Source organism: Staurois parvus, unplaced genomic scaffold (genome assembly GCF_062004578.1).
Source record: "Staurois parvus isolate SC_StPar_1 unplaced genomic scaffold, SC_StPar_1.0 ptg000571l, whole genome shotgun sequence".
Classification (NCBI taxonomy): domain Eukaryota; kingdom Metazoa; phylum Chordata; class Amphibia; order Anura; family Ranidae; genus Staurois; species Staurois parvus.
The window spans coordinates 565,787-586,994 of NW_028318367.1; the positions used below are offsets into that span (position 1 = coordinate 565,787).

The 21,208-nt window shown below is 45.1% G+C and overlaps 2 protein-coding genes across 2 annotated transcripts in view; one reads left to right on the forward strand and one right to left on the reverse strand.

Moving 5' to 3' along the window:
- Positions 1 to 5,822: 5,822 nt before the first annotated feature.
- Positions 5,823 to 21,208, reverse strand: part of LOC149450558 (uncharacterized) — a 140,329-nt gene continuing 124,943 nt past the window's right edge. Inside the window, exon 5 of the mRNA XM_089691753.1 lies at positions 5,823 to 6,570. Within this exon, the coding sequence (XP_089547879.1) occupies positions 6,104 to 6,570 (467 nt within the window). The 3' untranslated portion in view covers positions 5,823 to 6,103. The remainder of the gene's footprint in view (positions 6,571 to 21,208) is intronic.
- Positions 17,503 to 21,198, forward strand: LOC149450559 (gastrula zinc finger protein XlCGF66.1-like). The gene is made up of 3 exons (XM_089691747.1): positions 17,503 to 17,532; positions 20,753 to 20,920; positions 21,007 to 21,198. Exons 1-3 carry the CDS (start codon positions 17,503 to 17,505, stop codon positions 21,196 to 21,198), a joined length of 390 nt encoding a protein of 129 aa, XP_089547873.1.

The window sequence follows — 21,208 nt, forward strand, 5'->3', positions numbered from 1 at the left end:
ACATTGATGGGGCTGGGAAGGCTGGTACATGTTGTTCATTTGCTCCGGGTGCAGGAGATAGGACAGAATCCCATTGTTGCCGGGTGTCCTCGCTTTCCTCAATTCTGTACTCACTTCATTTACAAAAGCAAACTATGTGAGTGGAGAAGGTGATTGTATCCGGCTGGAGCTCAGACCTGACAGGGACTCGGGATTTTGGGCCTCTTACGTCTAAGACAAATATAGTCTGAGTTGGAGAGAAGATAAAATATCATTTCTTCTCAGAGACATTCTGAGGGGTTTTCCACAATTTGTAATTGCTGACAATTCTTTTGTGGACATTCAGCTGTCAGTGGGGAAACCTGCCGACAGATGAGGAGTCATCGGTTAGGGGTGTGACCGCCTGATTTCCAGCCAATCATTAACAACCAGATATATTTCACACAGAATTCAGATCAGTCCATCAATTGTCAACAGATGAGAATTCAGAGAAAGCTCCACCCTCATTCCTTCTCCACCAATCATGGATCTCCAGTTACCCAGTCACCATGGGCATGATTTCCTTGACATCCATCATTGGTGTCAGTGAGATAAAAATAAGCCCCATTGTTGGTGTCAGTGAGATAAAATAAGCCCCATTGTTGGTGTCAGAGAGATAATATAAGCTCTATCATTGGTGTCAGTGAGAATAAAGTGTACCCCCAGCCCAGCATTGGTGGTCAGTGGTGGTACTTACCTGATCCCACCCTCCCACTACCTCTCTGCTGATGTCACAATTATACTTTCACTGTAGGAAAGGAGATGGTGGCTCCCAGCAGTCGGGTATAATTGCAGTGCCTGGTGATGGAACCCAGAGAGAGTTCCGGAGTCATCACCTCACTGCCACTCTGAAGAGTCCTGGAACCTGCCAGACATGGACATGAACATGAACATTGGAGAACACTTGGAAACAACAAGAAGGTTCAAACTACGAGACATTTCTTGGAGCTGCAGTTCCTCTGAGCTCCACCAGGTGGTGAGTGCCCTTCTACCCAGAGAGAAAGTAATGTTAGATACAGACCGGAAGTGATGTCAGGTACATACAAGACGTGATGTCAGGTACAGATGGGAAGTCATATCAGGTACATACAGGAAGTGATGTCAGGTATAGACTGGAAGTCATGTCAGGTACAGACAAGAAGTGATGTCAGGTACAGACAGGAAGTGATGTCAGGTACATACAAGACGTAATGTAAGGTACAGAGGGGAAGTGATGTCAGGTACATACAGGAAGTGATGTCAGGTATAGACTGGAAGTCATGTCAGGTACAGACAAGAAGTGATGTCAGGTACAGACAGGAAGTGATGTCAGGTACAGACAGGAAGCTCTGGGTGAGGTAAGTCGGGAGGAAGTAAAGAGGAGACATTGCTGTGTCTCCCAGCAGACAGAAGATGTCAGTAATGAGGCTCCACCTGATGCTGGCTGCTGGGAAGGTATATAATCCCCCCGTAGTTTTCATCAGTTCCTCAGTGTTCTTCCTGTGAGCCACTTCCCTGCTGGATCCTGTGTCCTGTATCTTGTATACTTTCCCCTGATTCTGGTTTCCTGCATCCTGTTCCCCATCTCTGCTCCCGATTCCCAGTCCCGGGTCTGCCCGGTGTATGTCAGCTTCCCTCCATTGTACACAGTGTATTATAGTCAGGTTGTTGGGTTGGTTATTTGCTGTCACTTTTGCTTTGTTTATGGTCTGTGGGTGTCGGAGGGTGTCGTGTCCATTAGTAAATGAGACTTAAAGTGATTTTAAAGGCAACTTTTTTTTCTTTTAAAACAAACATGTCATACTTACTGCTGTGTGTGATGGTTTACACAGAGCAGCCTGGATCCTCCTCTTCTCGGGTCCCCCACAGGTGATCCTGGCCCCTCCCTCCTGCTGAGTGCCCCCACAGCAAGCAGCTTGTTATGGGGGCATCCAAGCAGGCTCGGAAGCGTGCCACTGCTCTGTGTGCCCACAGAGTCCCCTCTCCCTCATTGGCTCACTGGCCATGATTGACAGCAGCAGGAGCCAATGGCCCCTGCTCCTGTCTCAGCCAATGAGGAGGGAGAGTCCCCAGACTGCCGAGGATCTTGAGCACATTGCTGGATCAGGATGGGGCTCAGGTGAGTATTGGGGGGGCTGCTGCACAGAGAAGAGTATTTACCTTCATATATAGAATGCATGGAGGTAACAAACCTCCTGACTTTACACCCCCTGTAATCACACTCCTCCTACTCCGTCTTATTCTACATTTCTTAGGCATAGCCCACCGATCTGGTCCTCCCTGCTGTCGCTGGATACCTGCATTCCTTACAAGGATTTATATTCCTCACCAGTGTACTCTGTATACCGGGCTGTATACCACAACATCCTGACCATTGTACTATGCATGCTGGGCTGTATATGACATACTCCTGACCACTGCGCTCTGTACACAGGCCTAAGATATAATCCTGACCACTGCACTCTGTACACAGGCCTAAGATATACTCCTGACCACTGCGCTCTGTACACAGGCCTAAGATATACTCCTGACCACTGCACTCTGTACACAGGCCTAAGATTTAATCCTGACCACTGCACTCTGTACACAGGCCTAAGATATAATCCTGACCACTGCACTCTGTACACAGGCCTAAGATATACTCCTGACCACTGCGCTCTGTACACAGGCCTAAGATATACTCCTGACCACTGCACTCTGTACACAGGCCTAAGATATAATCCTGACCACTGCACTCTATACATAGGGCTGCATATGATATGTTCCTGACCTCTGTACACAGGCCTAAGATATAATCCTGACCACTGCGCTCTATACACAGGCCTAAGATATACTCCTGACTACTGCACTCTGTACACATGCCTAAAATATAACCCTGACCACTGCACTCTGTACACAGGCCTAAGATATACTCCTGACTACTGCACTCTGTACACAGGCCTAAGATGTAATTCTTACCACTGCACTCTGTACACAGGCCTAAGATATAAACCTGACCACTGCACTCTGTACACAGGCCTAAAATATAACCCAGACCACTGCACTCTGTACACAGGCCTAAAATATAACCCTGACCACTGCACTCTATACACAGGGTTGTATATGATATACTCCTGACCACTGCACTCTATACACAGGACTGTATATGACATACTCCTGACCACTGCGCTCTGTACACAGGCCTAAGATATAACCCTGACCACTGCACTCTGTACACAAAGCTGTATATGATATACTCCTGACCCCTGCACTCTGTACACAGGGCTGCATATGATATACTCCTGACCACTGCACTCTGAACACAGGGCTGTATATGACATACTCCTGACCACTGCACTCTGTACACAGTGCTGTATATGATATACTCCTAACCACTGCACTCTGTACACAGGGCTGTATATAATATGCTCATGACCACTGCACTCTGTACACAGGCCTAAGATATTATCCTGACCACTGCACTCTATACACGGGACTGTATATGACATATTCCTGACCACTGCACTCTGTACACAGGACTAAGATATAAACATGACCACTGCACTCTATACATAGGGCTGCATATGATATGTTCCTGACCTCTGTACACAGGCCTAAGATATAATCCTGACCACTGCACTCTGTACACAGGGCTGTATATGAAAGGTTCCTGACCACTGCACTGTATACACAGGTCTAAGATATAATCCTGACCACTGCACTCTATACACAGAGCTGTATATGATATGCTCCTGACCACTGCACTCTGTACACAGGACTGTATGTGACATGTTCCTGACCACTGCACTCTTTTGCTGCGCCATGTATGACATGTTCCTGACCAATGGCCACATCTAAATGCTGGGCTGTATAAGACATGATCTTACCCACTGTGCGCTGTACATGACATACCACTTCTGACTACTTCACTCTGTATGAGGATTGTATATCATATACTCCTGACCACTACACTCTGGGATGGAAACCACATACTCCTGACCACTATATTCTGTACTCTGGGATGGAAATCACATACTCCTGACCACTACACTCTGTACTCTGGGATGTAAATCACATACTCCTGACCACTACATTCGGTACTCTGGGGTGTAAATCACATACTCCTGACCACTACACTCTGTACTCTGGGATGGAAATCACATACTCCTGCCACTACACTCTGTACTCTGGGATGGAAATCACATACTCCTGACCATTACACTCTGTACTCTGGGATGGAAATCACATACTCCTGACCACTACACTCTGTACTCTGGGATGTAAATCACATACTCCTGACCACTACACTCTGGGATGTAAATCACATACTCCTGACCACTGTACTCTGGGATGTAAATCACATACTCCTGACCACTACACTCTGTACTCTGGGATGTAAATCACATACTCCTGACCACTACACTCTGTACTCTGGGATGTAAATCACATACTCCTGACCACTGCACTCTGTACTCTGGGATGTAAATCACATACTCCTGACCACTACATTCTGTATTCTGGGATGTAAATCACATACTCCTGACCACTACACTCTGTACTCTGGGATGTAAATCACATACTCCTGACCACTACACTCTGTACTCTGGGATGTAAATCACATACTCCTGACCACTGCACTCTGGGATGTAAATCACATACTCCTGACCACTACATTCTGTATTCTGGGATGTAAATCACATACTCCTGACCACTACACTCTGTACTCTGGGATGTAAATCACATACTCCTGACCACTACACTCTGTACTCTGGGATGTAAATCACATACTCCTGACCACTACACTCTGTATTCTGGGATGTAAATCACATACTCCTGACCACTACACTCTGTACTCTGGGATGGAAATCACATACTCCTGACCACTGCACTCTGTACTCTGGGATGTAACTCCTGACCACTGCACGTTGTTTGCAGGGCTGTATGAAGTAGTCTCCTGACCCCTGCACTCTGGGCCATTATTCATGGTGAACCAGAAACTGGATGACCTGTAAAGGCTTGTAAAGTGTCTCCTGTGAGAAATGTTTGGGCCCCAAAGATCTCCATCGTGGCCCCGACACACACAATTCTTTTCACTCAATAAATTCTTTATTATAGTTTTACTTCTAACAAGATTGTAATCATAGAATCAGGAAATAACAAAGGAAGGAATCCGATTGGTCAGGGAGATCCCTTGTCTGGAATGTGGGGGCGGAGTCATTATTATTGGTGTACAATACAATACACAATGGGTTCCATTATTATAACAAAGTATTGTAGAAAAGATCCCAACATGTGACATGGCTGAATGAATGCTGGTCATACTAGTTCATCTATTCTCTAAGTGGGGTGGTATCTATTGGGCCAATCCCTTTTACAAACCACACATATTATCGCCCTTCAAAGTGTAAACAGAAATGATTTGCACAAAATCAAAGAGTAGAAATATTTTCCGGTGGATCCCCTCTACCCAGACCCCATATGTAGACATAGAACAACAAGCTGTGTTCCCTCTCGTGCCGCACTCCTCCAACCACCCAAACCCACACAGAAGCCAAGGGAAATAATGAGAGGAAAGTTCCCCCTAGTTTGGGGTGGAGTTCTCCTTCCCTCCTGTTGGGGGATGGGAGAAGGATGGACTGAAGACAGAGAGACGCTTCGGGGTCACCACTGTTCTGTAGAGCCTTGAAATGAAGGACATCAACTTCAGAAGTTCTTGTTGTCTGTGTAAAGTTCCCCGATAACGAGATCTGGGCTCTCCCGGCTTCTAGCTCTGTAACCCGCTATATCATTATCAGGAAACGCAACTCCGACACCCAAGAAGGGCTGAAGTTGTGTCCTTCATTTCCAGGATCTACTGACCACTCTGCACCCCGACATTTACTGCACTTCATCCATGTCTTTGGGGGCCTCTCATCTCCTTATGGACTGTTTCTTCCATGATGAAGATCAGCCATGGAGTATATCTGAGGTGTATATCAGGGTGTGCTTCTTCCCCACATGAGAGCTGGGATGTCCAGCAACATTCATCTAGAAGACATTTCCCGCACTCAAGGCACTAATACACCTCCAGGGTTGTGTGGGACCTCTGATGTACAGGAAGACAGGACTTCAGTGAGGAACATTTCCCTCACTCAGGACAGGAAAGTGGATTCTGCCCCATGTGAGATCTCTTATGTCTGTAAAGATTGGACTTCTCTGAAAAACATTTCCCGCACTCAGGACAGGAATACGGCTTTTCCCCTGTGTGAGATCTCTGATGTTTGTAAAGATTGGACTTCACTGAAAAACATTTCCCGCACTCAGGACAGGAATACGGCTTTTCCTCCTTGTGAGATCTTTTATGCACATTAAGATGGGATTTAGAACTGAAACATTTCCTGCACTCAGGACAGGAATACGGCTTCTCCCCTGTGTGAGATCTCTGATGTTTGTAAAGACTGGACTTAACTGAAAAACATTTCCCGCACTCAGGACAGGAATACGGCTTCTCCCCTGTGTGAGATCTCTGATGTTTGTAAAGACTGGACTTAACTGAAAAACATTTCCCGCACTCAGGACAGGAATACGGCTTTTCCCCTGTGTGACATCTCTGATGTGTGTAAAGATTGGACTTCTCTGAAAAACATTTCCCGCACTCTAGACAGGAATACGACTTCTCCCCTGTTTGAGATCTCTGATGTTTGTAAAGACTGGACTTCACTGAAAAACATTTCCCACACTCAGGACAGGAATACGGCTTCTCCCCTGTGTGAGATCTTTTATGCCTATTAAGATGGTATGTAGAACGGAAACCCTTCCCACACTCAATACAGGAGAAGCTCTTCCCTGTTGGAAGGCCGGCCTGGTCCCGCACAGTCTGAGGTTGCTCAAGATACAAGGAATCTGATGGTCCATCTACACTGGGTGGTGCCGGATGGACATTGGAGGGAGCCGGGTTTTCTCCTGGACTATACTGTGTGATGTCCTCATCTTCTACTTTCCAGTCTGGAGACAAAGTGAGACAATCCTCGGAGGTTTTCCTCATCTCCCGGCCATGGACTAAAATACAAAGACAAAGAGGATTACTAGACAGGAGCTGATTGGTTCCCCCAAACCAGGACTCCACCCACATCAGGCAGCTTGGTCTCTGAGGAGCTTACAATTCCACCCTCAAGGGAACTAGGAAATGGCTCCTCTGATCTCCTACCAGGTCATTTCTTTATTCATGGACCTTAGTCAGAGAGTGAGGAAACAACCAGAACTGTCTTTTATAGGAGGGACAGTGATGAGGGGATTATAGGACGAGGGTCCCCACCCCCTCTATCACTCATCACCATCTTCCCAACACAAGAAGTACTGCACTTCCTTATTTAGTCCATGATTTAGTCATGAAGAAAAGCGGGGCTGAGCCCCACCAGAGGTCAGAGAGTGAGGATGGGGGGAGAACAACCAAGATGAAGACTGGACTGATCCTGAAGACCACCATCATTGGGGTATTGACTCCTCCCTCATTATCACTTTCTGTTTAAGGGTCCAAAGTTGGAGGATGTTATCACATTATTATCACCATGTAAAAGTCTGTGCTCCAATCACATCATCCGATATAAAATGTCCAGCTGGGAGGAAATTGGGGGAACAAAAGAGAATCCATATTATGTGTATATATAGAAGTGGGGGGAGGGGGAGAGCAGAAGTCAGGAGTATGTAATGTACAACATAGAGTATATAGTGCAGGGGTCAGGAGTATGTAATGTACAACATAGAGTATATAGTGCAGGGGTCAGGAGTATGTAATGTACAACATAGAGTATATAGTGCAGGGGTCAGGAGTATGTAATGTACAAAATGGAGTATATAGTGCAGGGGTCAGGAGTATGTAATGTACAACATAGAGTATATAGTGCAGGGGTCAGGAGTATGTAATGTACAACATAGAGTATATAGTGCAGGGGTCAGGAGTATGTAATGTACAACATAGAGTATATAGTGCAGGGGTCAGGAGTATGTAATGTACAACATAGAGTATATAGTGCAGGGGTCAGGAGTATGTAATGTACAACATAGAGTATATAGTGCAGGGGTCAGGAGTATGTAATGTACAACATAGAGTATATAGTGCAGGGGTCAGGAGTATGTAATGTACAACATAGAGTATATAGTGCAGGGGTCAGGAGTATGTAATGTACAGCAGAGTATATAGTGCAGGGGTCAGGAGTATGTAATGTACAACGCAGAGTATATAGTGCAGGGGTCAGGAGTATGTAATGTACAACATAGAGTATATAGTGCAGGGGTCAGGAGTATGTAATGTACAACATAGAGTATATAGTGCAGGGGTCAGGAGTATGTAATGTACAACATAGAGTATATAGTGCAGGGGTCAGGAGTATGGAATGTACAACATAGAGTATACAGTGCAGGGGGTCAGGAGTATGGAATGTACAACATAGAGTATATAGTGCAGGGGTCAGGAGTATGGAATGTACAACATAGAGTATATAGTGCAGGGGTCAGGAGTATGGAATGTACAACATAGAGTATATAGTGCAGGGGTCAGGAGTATGTAATGTACAACATAGAGTATACAGTGCAGGGGTCAGGAGTATGTAATGTACAACATAGAGTATATAGTGCAGGGGTCAGGAGTATGTAATGTACAGCAGAGTATATAGTGCAGGGGTCAGGAGTATGTAATGTACAACGCAGAGTATATAGTGCAGGGGTCAGGAGTATGTAATGTACAACATAGAGTATATAGTGCAGGGGTCAGGAGTATGTAATGTACAACACAGAGTATATAGTGCAGGGGTCAGGAGTATGGAATGTACAACACAGAGTATATAGTGCAGGGGTCAGGAGTATGGAATGTACAACATAGAGTATATAGTGCAGGGGTCAGGAGTATGGAATGTACAACATAGAGTATACAGTGCAGGGGGTCAGGAGTATGTAATGTACAACATAGAGTATACAGTGCAGGGGTCAGGAGTATGTAATGTACAACATAGAGTATATAGTGCAGGGGTCAGGAGTATGTAATGTACAACATAGAGTATATAGTGCAGGGGTCAGGAGTATGGAATGTACAACATAGAGTATACAGTGCAGGGGGTCAGGAGTATGGAATGTACAACATAGAGTATATAGTGCAGGGGTCAGGAGTATGGAATGTACAACATAGAGTATATAGTGCAGGGGTCAGGAGTATGGAATGTACAACATAGAGTATATAGTGCAGGGGTCAGGAGTATGTAATGTACAACATAGAGTATACAGTGCAGGGGTCAGGGTTCATAATATTGGTATTCAGTAATCAGTGGAACATTAAATGTTTACTGTAGACAAGTTGCAGAGATCCCACACCGCTGCCTCCCATCTCCTGAGACTGCACTCAGTGACTTGGGTCTGAGACTATACAGACATATCCCTCCACCCGGCACAGCCAGCAGACCACAGAGCAAGGAACCCTGGGAGAATTGTTCTGTCAGAGATCTTACTAGACCCGGGCATGGGGAAGAAGACTCAAAGAACACACACCCCAGGTGTCTAGGTCTAGTAATGTCTATGGTGAAAATGAACATTTTGCTGCCAGCTGAACCCCAGAACCTCCATAAATCCAGTCTAGATACATAAATTGTGTCTGCAGCACAGAGAAGGAAGATTATCCGAGAGAAATCCAGGAATACAGGACGGGGAACACAGCTCAGGAAAGTGACCAGGGGATTACAGGCTGATATCACCCAGTCCCCGCCCTACACTGGACCAATCAGTGATCAGTATGGGTGGAGGAATGGATTTAGTGTTCATGACCCACCTGTGCTGATCTCTGTAGGAGTGTCCTCCTCTATAAATGTCCCCGTTATTCCATCCTCCTCCATAGACTGCTGATCATCCCTCACATACGCCTCTTCTTCTTCTGCTTTCACTCAAATTCTATATCGATTGGATCTCCACTCTAAATCAAGGAAATGAGAGAAAATATCATCTGTAAAATGTAAGGTCACATAAAATATCCACACATTGTCTCTACAAGTCCATGTTCTAGATTCCCCATCCCACAACCTTGTAATAGTGAGGGATGGTGTGACCTTCTTGTGTGGAATCCCAGGAATACAGAGGACGGGGACATCTCTCTGGTGGGTTCCTGGTATTAGGTGGCTCCATCATATCCTTGTGTCCTTCTGAAAACTCCTCCATCACTCCATACTCCTCATCCTCCTCTTTATACTCTTCTTTAACATCAATATTATCATCCCCGAGGATTCCACTCTGAAAGATATAATAAAACATTCATTGTAACAAACATGCTGTGTATAAATCACAACTACCAATAATTGTCATCATCTACCTGATGATGGTGAGGGATGGTGTGACCTTCCTGTGTGGAATCCCGGGAATACAGAGGACGGGGACATCTCTCTGGTGGGTTCCCATGACTGGATCCATCTGTAGGAAACACACACACTGACTGAATCCATTGTTTCTATGTGTTTATCAGATGATGGGGGATCTAGGTGGATCCTCCGTACTGCTCTCTCCTTTACAATAAAGTCTCCTCTTACCCGGTGATGTGAGGGGCGGCTGATTGTCCATCATGACGTCCTTGTAGAGGTCCTTGTGTCCTTCTAAATACTCCCACTCCTCCATGGAGAAATAGACAGTGACACCCTGACACCTTATAGGAACCTGACACACACAATGATACAGTCACCATCCAGACACATCCCTTGTCTGTTACTGGAGAATGTCCCAGAATTCCCGGCACCGCTCACCTCTCCTGTCAGCAGCTCCATCATCTTCTTGGTGACTTCTAGAATCTTCTGCATGTTGTGTCTCTCAGGGTTTAGAGAGTCACATGGAGGCACTGTGATGGTCATATGATCACCTGACTTCAGAAGAGGAAATCTCTGTATTGAGGAACCAATAGGAATATCATGTTTGAATCCCAGAATCCTCCTCACCTCTCCGGGTCAGGTCTGTGTTTTATTAATAGAGATGAGAGTGACGTCATGTGACCTCCCAGAATCCTCCTCACCTCTCCGGTCAGCAGGTAGATGATCTCCAGGGTGAGGTTTAGTATCTTCTCAGTCATGTGACTCCGGTCCTCCTCCATCCTCATTGGTGCCATCATGTGATCTATACAGGTCTCCTTGTAGACGGATAACTTTGGGAAATGAAAGTAAGAATGATTTGGATGGTATTGGTCACACAATAATAGGATGTGGATGTGAGGGGGGAATAGGAGGGTTGCTGGACATTGAAGAACTACTCCCCCCATGGGAAGACATTTTGTTTGGACTGTTTAGTGTTTACTACAATTTTGGGGTCCGGGGCCCCTTTTCCCTTTTGGGTTTGTTTGGTCTCTGAACTGGTTTTGATGAGTTTTAGATCTGCAGACAAGGAATGATAAATCTGATCCTTCCTATGACTAGTTTGCTCTGAGGCAGTGCTGTGAGGTCAATGTCGGCTCATCATGCAGGGATGGTCACTTTACATCACCCGACGCCCGGGACATGTAGTTCTGGGGGCCGGGCAAGTATTGTGTTTAATCTTTATCCCTGCTGAGGGCAAGCCGCAGGGCTCTCCTTTCAGGTGCCAGCCTCTGCCACCCCGTGTGTGTGATCCTCTCCTGTACCTACTATGCTTCCCCGGCTCTGCTTGCCCATCTGTGGGCCCGGGTCAGCGGGTGTCGGAGGGTAGAGGGGACGGAGGAGAGCGGACATGTTCACTCCCTTCTTGTCCTGACCCAGAAGTGTTATTATGACAGATTTCCCGACCATCAAGGCTGGCAAAGAATGTAATGCGGTGTGATGTGCACTACATTACATCCAATGGAGTACAGGGGAGACATTGGGGGTCTTTTAGACCCTGGATGTCTGAATAAAGAGAACCTCTCATCAAAAGTCATCTCATAGAGGACTTTGTCCCCTTAAGTAAAAATGTGTTTTTTAATTGTAAACAATTAAAGTTACACCCAAGTACATAACTCCTCCCCTTAAATAATTTTAAGGCCCCCCCTGCCCCCCCACCCCCACATATATGCACACCCAAACGTAAGAGCACACGCTGGAGCGCCTACACGTGATAACATTGATTGTGATACACGTTACATATCGCCGGTCACACCAGAATGAGAGGATAATTCTAGGAGCAGACCTCCTCCGTACTCTATACTGATGACCTAGAAGGGGCTATAAATGTGTCACCTATAGATAATACCGGGGACTAAAGGTTGTCACCATTTCAGCACACACAACTTAAGGTATTTTGTGACATAAAAAATTAGAACTATCACTATTTTATTCTCTAAAGTCTCTACTTTCAGAAAATCAATATTTTGGGGGTTTTGTGTCATCTTCAGGATAAAATGATTTTTTTAATGTGCAAAAAAGGCTCTGAGAGTGAAAGGGAGGAAGGATAAGCCGGACACTCCCCTTTCCTGAGGAGCAGCCAATCGGTTCTCATTACACTGCAAGGTCTCTCCCCTCCCTGCTAGTCCCGGGTGCAGTGCTGGAGACAGGCGGGGGAGGGGAGGAGGAGATAAACAGAACAATGTTACACATATTACACATTTAAGTCGCTATAAAGCCTCTTTCATTTTTTTTAAAGCCACAAACATTCCTAAAAGAGCCTCAGATTTATATACATTTGTTGTAAATAGGAAATAACATCTTATTACCTCCTCTGCTGCCACTTCCACCAACGTCTCCTCTATACTTCTTCCCGCCTCACCTCTCAGCTGGAACTTCCTGACTGTGCCTGACATCACTTCCTGTCTGTACCTGACATAACTTCCTGTCTGTGCCTGACATCACTTCCTGTCTGTGTCTGACATTATTTCCTGTCTGTCCCTGACATCACTTCCTGTCTGTGCCTGACATCACTTCCTGTATTCCATAGAGACTTCCTGTGTGACTATAGGTGAGATCAGCACCTTGTGGAGTTCAGAGGAACTGCAGCCCTGAGATCCATCCCATAATCCCCCTTCCTGTATAATATGTACCTTACAGGGATACTACGGGAGATGAAACATTACTGAATAAAGGAAGAAGAAATAAATGTAACTCTTATGTAACCAACTGTTCAACAAACATCTCTTATTACATATAGAAAAGTCTTACAAACACAGAACACAAAATACAAATGTATAGCTAATGAGAGCGATCCCGCCAAACCTGATCCTTCTGGGGGGGACAATGCAAAAATATATATCAATCCACTCATAATGACATCATCTTCTGGGAGTGTCTGCACATCCATCCATTTCATACACATTTCATGTCTCAGCGGATCTCCTGCAGCCTATTAGCACCCATTTCCCTTTCTATGTCTCAGCGGATCTCCTGCAGCCTATTAGCACCCATTTCCCTCTCTATGTCTCAGCAGATCTCCGGCAGCCTATTAGCTCCCATTTCCCTCTCTATGTCTCAGCAGATCTCCTGCAGCCTATTAGCACCCGTTTCCCTCTCTATGTCTCAGTGGATCTCCTACAGCCTATTTGCACCTATTTCCCTTTATATGTCTCAGTGGATCTCCTGCAGCCTATAAGTGCACATTTCCCTTTCTATGTCTCAGAGGATCTCCTGCAGCCTATTAGCTCCCATTTCCCTATATGTCTCAGCGGATCTCCTGCAGCCTATTAGCACCCATTTCCCTTTCTACGTCTTAGCAGATCTCCTGCAGCCTATTAGCACCCATTTCCCTTTCTACGTCTTAGCAGATCTCCTGCAGCCTATTAGCACCCATTTCCCTCTCTATATCTCAGCGGATCTCCTGCAGCCTATTAGCACCCATTTCCCTTTCTATATCTCAGCGGATCTCCTGCAGCCTATTAGCACCCATTTCCCTCTCTATGTCTCAGCGGATCTCCTGCAGCCTATTAGCACCCATTTCCCTTTCTAAATCTCAGCAGATATCCTGCAGCCTATTAGCACCCATTTCCCTCTCTACGTCTCAGCGGATCTCCTGCAGCCTATTAGCACCCATTTCCCTCTCTATGTCTCAGCGGATCTCCTGCAGCCTATTAGCACCCATTTCCCTCTCTACGTCTCAGCGGATCTCCTTCAGCCTATTAGCTCCCATTTCCCTTTCTATGTCTCAGCAGATCTCCTGCAGCCTATTAGCGCCCATTTCCCTTTCTACGTTTCAGCAAAATGGTGCTATTAAAATATTTACAAAAAAAGATGTAACAAAGATATAAAGAGAACAATAAAACAGCAGAGAAATAAAAGAAAGGAGTTCAGAAGGCAGAATACTTGCAATGTCCTTGGTTTGAGTCCAATTCTCTGAACAAAAGGATTGCCTTGGCTCTCAGGTCTCCTAGATGGTTCCTGATTGATGTTACACGAGAGCTGTCTTCTCCAGGCTGTCAGTCTTTTTCTATCATATCAAAGGGGTGTCTCCTGAGAACAAATGACCAATCATCCAGGTTGGGGAGGGGTGTTAGGCGGTAACCAAGGTTATGACCAAATCCCTTCCAATGTCATACTAAGGTCAATAACCTTCAATAGGTACAGGCAGCATCCTAGCAACTGGCAGATTAATATTCAGAATTATATTCCAAACACAAAGATACCAAACATAGCGCACCCTTGTCACCCAGGAGGGAAGAGACGGCTTCTTCTCTCTTGTAGGTACTAATATAGTGATGTAAGGTCTTGTGTGACTCATATTAAAGTGATCCGTCCGAATATATACTTCATATTAATGTGCCCAGTTCCTGCTGAAGTGTATGAATTGTATGAAAATGTCTCTTGTGGAATGTACGTTTTATGGCACGCTCTGCTCTAATGGCCTAACAGGTCATGACTGACTGAGTTATTGTTTTATGATCCAGCAGAGGGAAGTGATTTTCCAGCAGACCCCCTGGAACCAGACTAATTAGAGGTGTACAGCCCTGGAGATGATCTATCTGTGTTTTATTTAGGATAAGAGATCCTGTTGGCCTCCGTTCAGCTTGTAGCTATGCATTTAAATATAAGGAATGCGCTAAATAAATACAAATTAATGTGAAAAATATAAAAAATTATAAAAAAATGTTCATAAATCATTAAATATTCAAAAAAGTCTTCAAATAATGTCCACACTGTGTTGAAGCCACCACCAGAAAATGGAATCACTCACCAGAGCTCAATGCTGAACAAATAATTGAACTACAACAAGCACTGTTTGCTCTGGGACAATATATAGCAGTCCAGTTCCTGGATGCAATGCTGAGCAAATAAACAAACTCTCCTCAGATAAATGGCCACCGTTCAAGGATATAGGTAATTTCCAGGAATAAAACTCATCTTTCTTTCATATACCTCCATACCATTGGGACCATGTTTAAAGGTAAGAGAAAAAGATCATTGTGCAGCAAGGTTCACACATAGAACACATTTTTAATGAATGAATAAAACTCACAAGTGAGGTGTCTGCACCGACACCAGTGTTACAAGCATAGATTTAGGCAGCTGTACACGAACGTAACTCCGTTCACCATGGATCACCTCCTTTCAAATTCAGAGACTGTCTCAGACGTCGGCATCCAGTAGGCCACACCCTACGTGTTTCGTCACCAACAACGTCCTTATTCCATGGACAAAGGGAGGAGGGAGGACAGGAGAGAACATGCCGGAGACCTAACAAGATGGCTGTCATGTTCAACATCCATGCCTCTATTGCACACAATCATCACAGAAGGAGGTCCTGATTCCTCTATATGGATCTTTATATCACTAGAGGGGTCACCAGCGGGAGGAAGGAGGTCCTGATTCCTTTATATGGATCTTTATATCACTAGAGGGGTCACCGGTGGGAGGAAGGAGGTCCCGATTCCTCTATATAGATCTTTATATCACTAGAGGGGTCTCCGGCAGGAGGAAGGAGGTCCCGATTCCTCTATATAGATCTTTATATCACTAGAGGGGTCACCGGCAGGAGGAAGGAGGTCCCAATTCCTCTATATAGATCTATATATCACTAGAGGGGTCACTGGCAGGAAGAAGGAGGTCCTGATTCCTCGATTCCACTTACATAAAGGTATGGATAAGAGATGAGTCCAGAGACGGGGAATACAAATAGTGATATCAGGAGAGACTTCAGGAACGTAACATGTCCAGTCTGGAGGAGAGAAGGGAAAGGGGAGACATGACTGAAACCTTTAAATACAACAAGGGAGTGAAGAAGGTTCAGGAGGGCAGGATTTTCAATATGAAACCAAAATGAAGAACACGAGGACATGACCTCCAACTAACTGGAGGAAAGTTCACAACTAATCTCAGAAAGTATTATTTTACTGAAAGAGTAGTAGATGCTTGGAATACATTTCCAGCAGAGGTAGTGAGCCAGAGACAAATCACAGAGATCATCACAATAGTACACAATGGATGGCTATGAATGAAAGCCATTCATTGTATACAACTGTCATATGATCACTGTGATTGGTCATAGCAATCAAATGGTACTGGGCTGGCCTGGTACAATGATCTGTCATCTGGTGGACACAGAAGGTGACATATCAAGATACAGCAGAGCCACTAGACTTGGAGGACTTCATATGATGTCCACCCAGGATGGGAGAGATCCCCCTCAGCTGTCATTCTGCTATAGGCCTGGTGGGAAGCAATTCATTACAGGGGACACTGTACAGGTTCTATATGTAGTCTGGGGGTCCCTGTGGAAGTCCATGTGTGGACATTTCTACCTATGATAAATGACAGGCTAAACCCACCTGGAGACTTTCTCCACACCTGGAGTGTGCTGAGTTCTTGGAGAACGTCTACACAGTGTTTCCAGATTGGCTTTATCACCCCAACGAGCTCGCTCCAGTTCATGGATGTCATCATTATGTTTGGAGGATCTCACCAGTCAGGAGCCTTTCCTGTCATCCTACATGTTCCCTTCTGAGGATTGTTCTATCCTTCCAAACAAATGTATGAAATCATGGATGAGTCCTCCTTCTATGTGATCTAGAAGATCTTCAATCACAATGTCTTTATGGATGAAGTGGATGGCCCAGTTTATATATTATTTATTGCTTTACAGCTTTATTCCCTCCAGGATTCATTCTTTATTTATAGAACCATTCAAGGAAGTGTTCTTACTGTGAGAGATCTCCACCACCATTCCTCTGTGACCATTACATCCTTGTCATTTATGTCTAACATCTTCATTATGAGTGGATTGATAGATATTATTATACTTTAGGATGTATTTCTGCATTTTTTTTACCAAAAAAGATCTGTTTTGGAGGTCTCTGTTGTATTATGTATACCTTTGTTTTTATCTTGTGTTCTGTGTCTTTAAGACTTTTCTATCTGTAGTAAAATATATTATATAAACGGTTGCATAAGAGTTAGGTTTATTGTTTCTTACTTTTTTTAGTTCTTTTTGATCTTCCCTGATATCCCTGTAAGGTAGATACAATGCAGGAATGGTTATTAGGGGACGTTTCTCGGGCTGCAGTTCCTATGAACTCCACAAGATGGTGATCTCATTTCTCTCCAGACAGGATTTCTCTATGGAATACAGACAGGAAGTGATGTCAGGTACAGACAGGAAGTGATGTCAGGTAAAGACAGGGCATTCGGAGAGGTGAGTCCAGAGGAAGCAGAGAGGAGACATTACTGGCCGTGACAGCAGAGGAGATAATAAGATGTTATTTCCTATTTACACCCAGTAACCCCCTGTCATGTCCGTCCTCTTCCTCCATAGTCACATCCGTCCTCTTCCTCCATAGTCACATCCATCCTCTTCCTCCATCATCATGTCCGTCCTCTTCCTCCATAGTCATGTCTGTCCTCTTCCTCCATAGTCACGTCCATCCGTCCTCTTCCTCCATAGTCACGTCCGTCCTCTTCCTCCATAGTCATGTCTGTCCTCTTCCTCCATAGTCACATTCGTCCTCTTCCTCCATAGTCACGTTCGTCCTCTTCCTCCATAGTCATGTCTGTCCTCTTCCTCCATAGTCACGTCCGTCCTCTTCCTCCATAGTCACTGTGACGTCTTTTATCTCCAGCAGATGATGATACACACATATATAGTGTGGGAACCCAGATGAACCCCTTCAGGGGCAGAACATTCCCCCACTTCCGGGGCCGGAACATTCTCCTCATTGTGGAGATAAATTCTAGTAATATGGTCCTCTAAACAAACAGCACTGACAATAAATAGACAAGACAAGGACCATCCTGACCATACATGGCCTACAAAGGGCAATGATGACACTACACAGGCAGCCAATGGGCAATCATTACACTATGCAGCCAACACAATGATGGAGTGCCGGGGTCAGGAGTATGGAGCATAGAGCCCCTTACATTGCTGCTCAGGAGGAAGAAAACATTCCTTTGTAACAGAAAATGTATATAAATCTGAGGCTCTTTTAGGAATGTTGGGGGTTTAAAAAATAAATGGGGCTTTATAGCGACTAAAACATTTAATATGTGTAACATTGTTCTGTTTATCTCCTCCTCCCCCGCCTGTCTCCAGCACCGCACCCGGGGATTAGTAGGGAGGGAAGAGACCTTGCAGTGTAATAAGAACCGATTGGCTGCTCCTCAGGAAAGGGGAGTGTCCGGCTTATCCTTTCTCCCTTTCACTCCCAGAGCCGTTTTTACATTTCTTGCACATTTAAAAAATCATTTTATCCTGAAGATGACACAAAACCCCCAAAATTTAGGTTTTCTAAAAGTAGAGACTTAAATAGTGGCAGTTCTAATTTTTATGTCACAAAATATTATCACAAAGTCTAGGAAATGCCAAATTTCACAAAAAAATACACTTAAGCTGATTTCAGGGCACAAAAAAGCAATAAATGACCCATTTATGTGTAAAAATATAAAAGCCGAGGTTGCAGCGAGTAAATAGATATCCAACATGCCAAACCTTAAGTTGTGTGTGCTGAAATGGTGACAACCTTTAGTCCCGGTATTATCTATAGGTGACACATTTATAGCCCCTTCTAGGTCATCAGTATAGAGTACGGAGGAGGTCTGCTCCTAGAATTATCCTCTCATTCTGGTGTGACCGGCGATATGTAACGTGTATCACAATCAATGTTATCACGTGTAGGAGCTCCAGCGTGTGCTCTTACGTTTGGGTGTGCATATATGTGGGGGTGGGGAGCCTCAACATGTTTTAAGGGGAGGAGTTATGTACTTGGGTGTAACTTTAATTCTTTGCATTTAAAAAAACATTTTTACTTAAGGGGACAAAGTCCTCTATGAGATGACTTTTGATGACAGGTTCTCTTTATTGAGACATCCAGGGTCTAAAAGACCCCCAATGTCTCCCCTGTACTCCATTGGATGTAATGTAGTGCACATCGCACCGCATTACATTCTTTGCCGGCCTCGATGGTCGGGAAATCTGTCATAATATCACTTCTGGGTCAGGACAAGAAGGGAGTGAACATGTCCGCTCTCCTCCGTCCCCTCTACCCTCTGACACCCGCTGACCCGGGCCCACAGATGGGCAAGCAGAGCCGGGGAAGCATAGCAGGTACAGGAGAGGTTCACACACACGGGGGGGCAGAGGCTGGCACCTGAAAGGAGAGCCCTGTGGCTTGCCCTCAGCAGGGATAAAGATTAAAAACAATACTTGCTCGGCCCCCAGAACTACATGTCCCGGGCGTCGGGTGATGTAAAGTGACCATCCCTGCATGATGAGCCGACATTGACCTCACAGCACTGCCTCAGAGCAAACTAGTCATAGGAAGGATCAGATTTATCATTCCTTGTCTGCAGATCTAAAACTCATCAAACCAGTTCAGAGACCAAACAAACCCAACAGGGAAAAGGGGCCCCGGACCTCAAAATTGTAGTAAACACTAAACAGTCCAATCAAAATGTCTTCCCATGGGGGGAGTAGTTCTTCAATGTCCAGCAACCCTCCTATTCCCCCCTCACATCCACATCCTATTATTGTGTGACCAATACCATCCAAATCATTCTTACTTTCATTTCCCAAAGTTATCCGTCTACAAGGAGACCTGTATAGATCACATGATGGCACCAATGAGGATGGAGGAGGACCGGAGTCACATGACTGAGAAGATACTAAACCTCACCCTGGAAATCATCTACCTGCTGACCGGAGAGGTGAGGAGGATTCTGGGAGGTCACATGACATCACTCTTATCTCTAGTGCTAAAACACAGACCTGACCGGAGAGGTGAGGAGGATTCTGGGAGGTCACATGACATCACTCTTATCTCTATTAATAAAACACAGACCTGACCGGAGAGGTGAGGAGGATTCTGGGAGGTCACATGACATCACTCTTATCTCTATTAATAAAACACAGACCTGACCGGAGAGGTGAGGAGGATTCTGGGAGGTCACATGACATCACTCTTATCTCTAGTACTAAAACACAGACCTGACCGGAGAGGTGAGGAGGATTCTGGGAGGTCACATGACATCACTCTTATCTCTATTAATAAAACACAGACCTGACCGGAGAGGAGAGGAGGATTCTGGGAGGTCACATGACATCACTCTCATCTCTATTAATAAAACACAGACCTGACCGGAGAGGTGAGGAGGATTCTGGGAGGTCACATGACATCACTCTCATCTCTATTAATAAAACACAGACCTGACCGGAGAGGAGAGGAGGATTCTGGGAGGTCACATGACATCACTCTTATCTCTATTAATAAAACACAGACCTGACCGGAGAGGAGAGGAGGATTCTGGGAGGTCACATGACATCACTCTTGTCTATTCTGGTCAATAGACCATTTTATTTTTGCACACATTTAGATGATGTCAGGTGGTTGATATTGTTTTATTTGTCTCCTGATCTGTAGGATTATGTTGTAAAGAAGAAGTCTAGTGGGGAGCCAATCTCAGGAGGATGGAGCAGAACCCGGAGCCTCACCATGGTGCCTCCATCTCATTCTCTGATACCTGAGAGGGAGAAAGAGCAGAAGATTCTGGAACTGACCTCCATGATGGTCCATCAGCTGACAGGAGAGGTGAGCGGTGCCGGGAATTCTGGGACATTCTCCAGTAACAGACAAGGGATGTGTCTGGATGGTGACTGTATCATTGTGTGTGTCAGGTTCCTATAAGGTGTCAGGGTGTCACTGTCTATTTCTCCATGGAGGAGTGGGAGTATTTAGAAGGACACAAGGATCTCTACAAGGACGTCATGATGGACAATCAGCCGCCCCTCACATCACCGGGTAAGAGGAGACTTTATTGTAAAGGAGAGAGCAGTACGGAGGATCCACCTAGATCCCCCATCATCTGATAAACACATA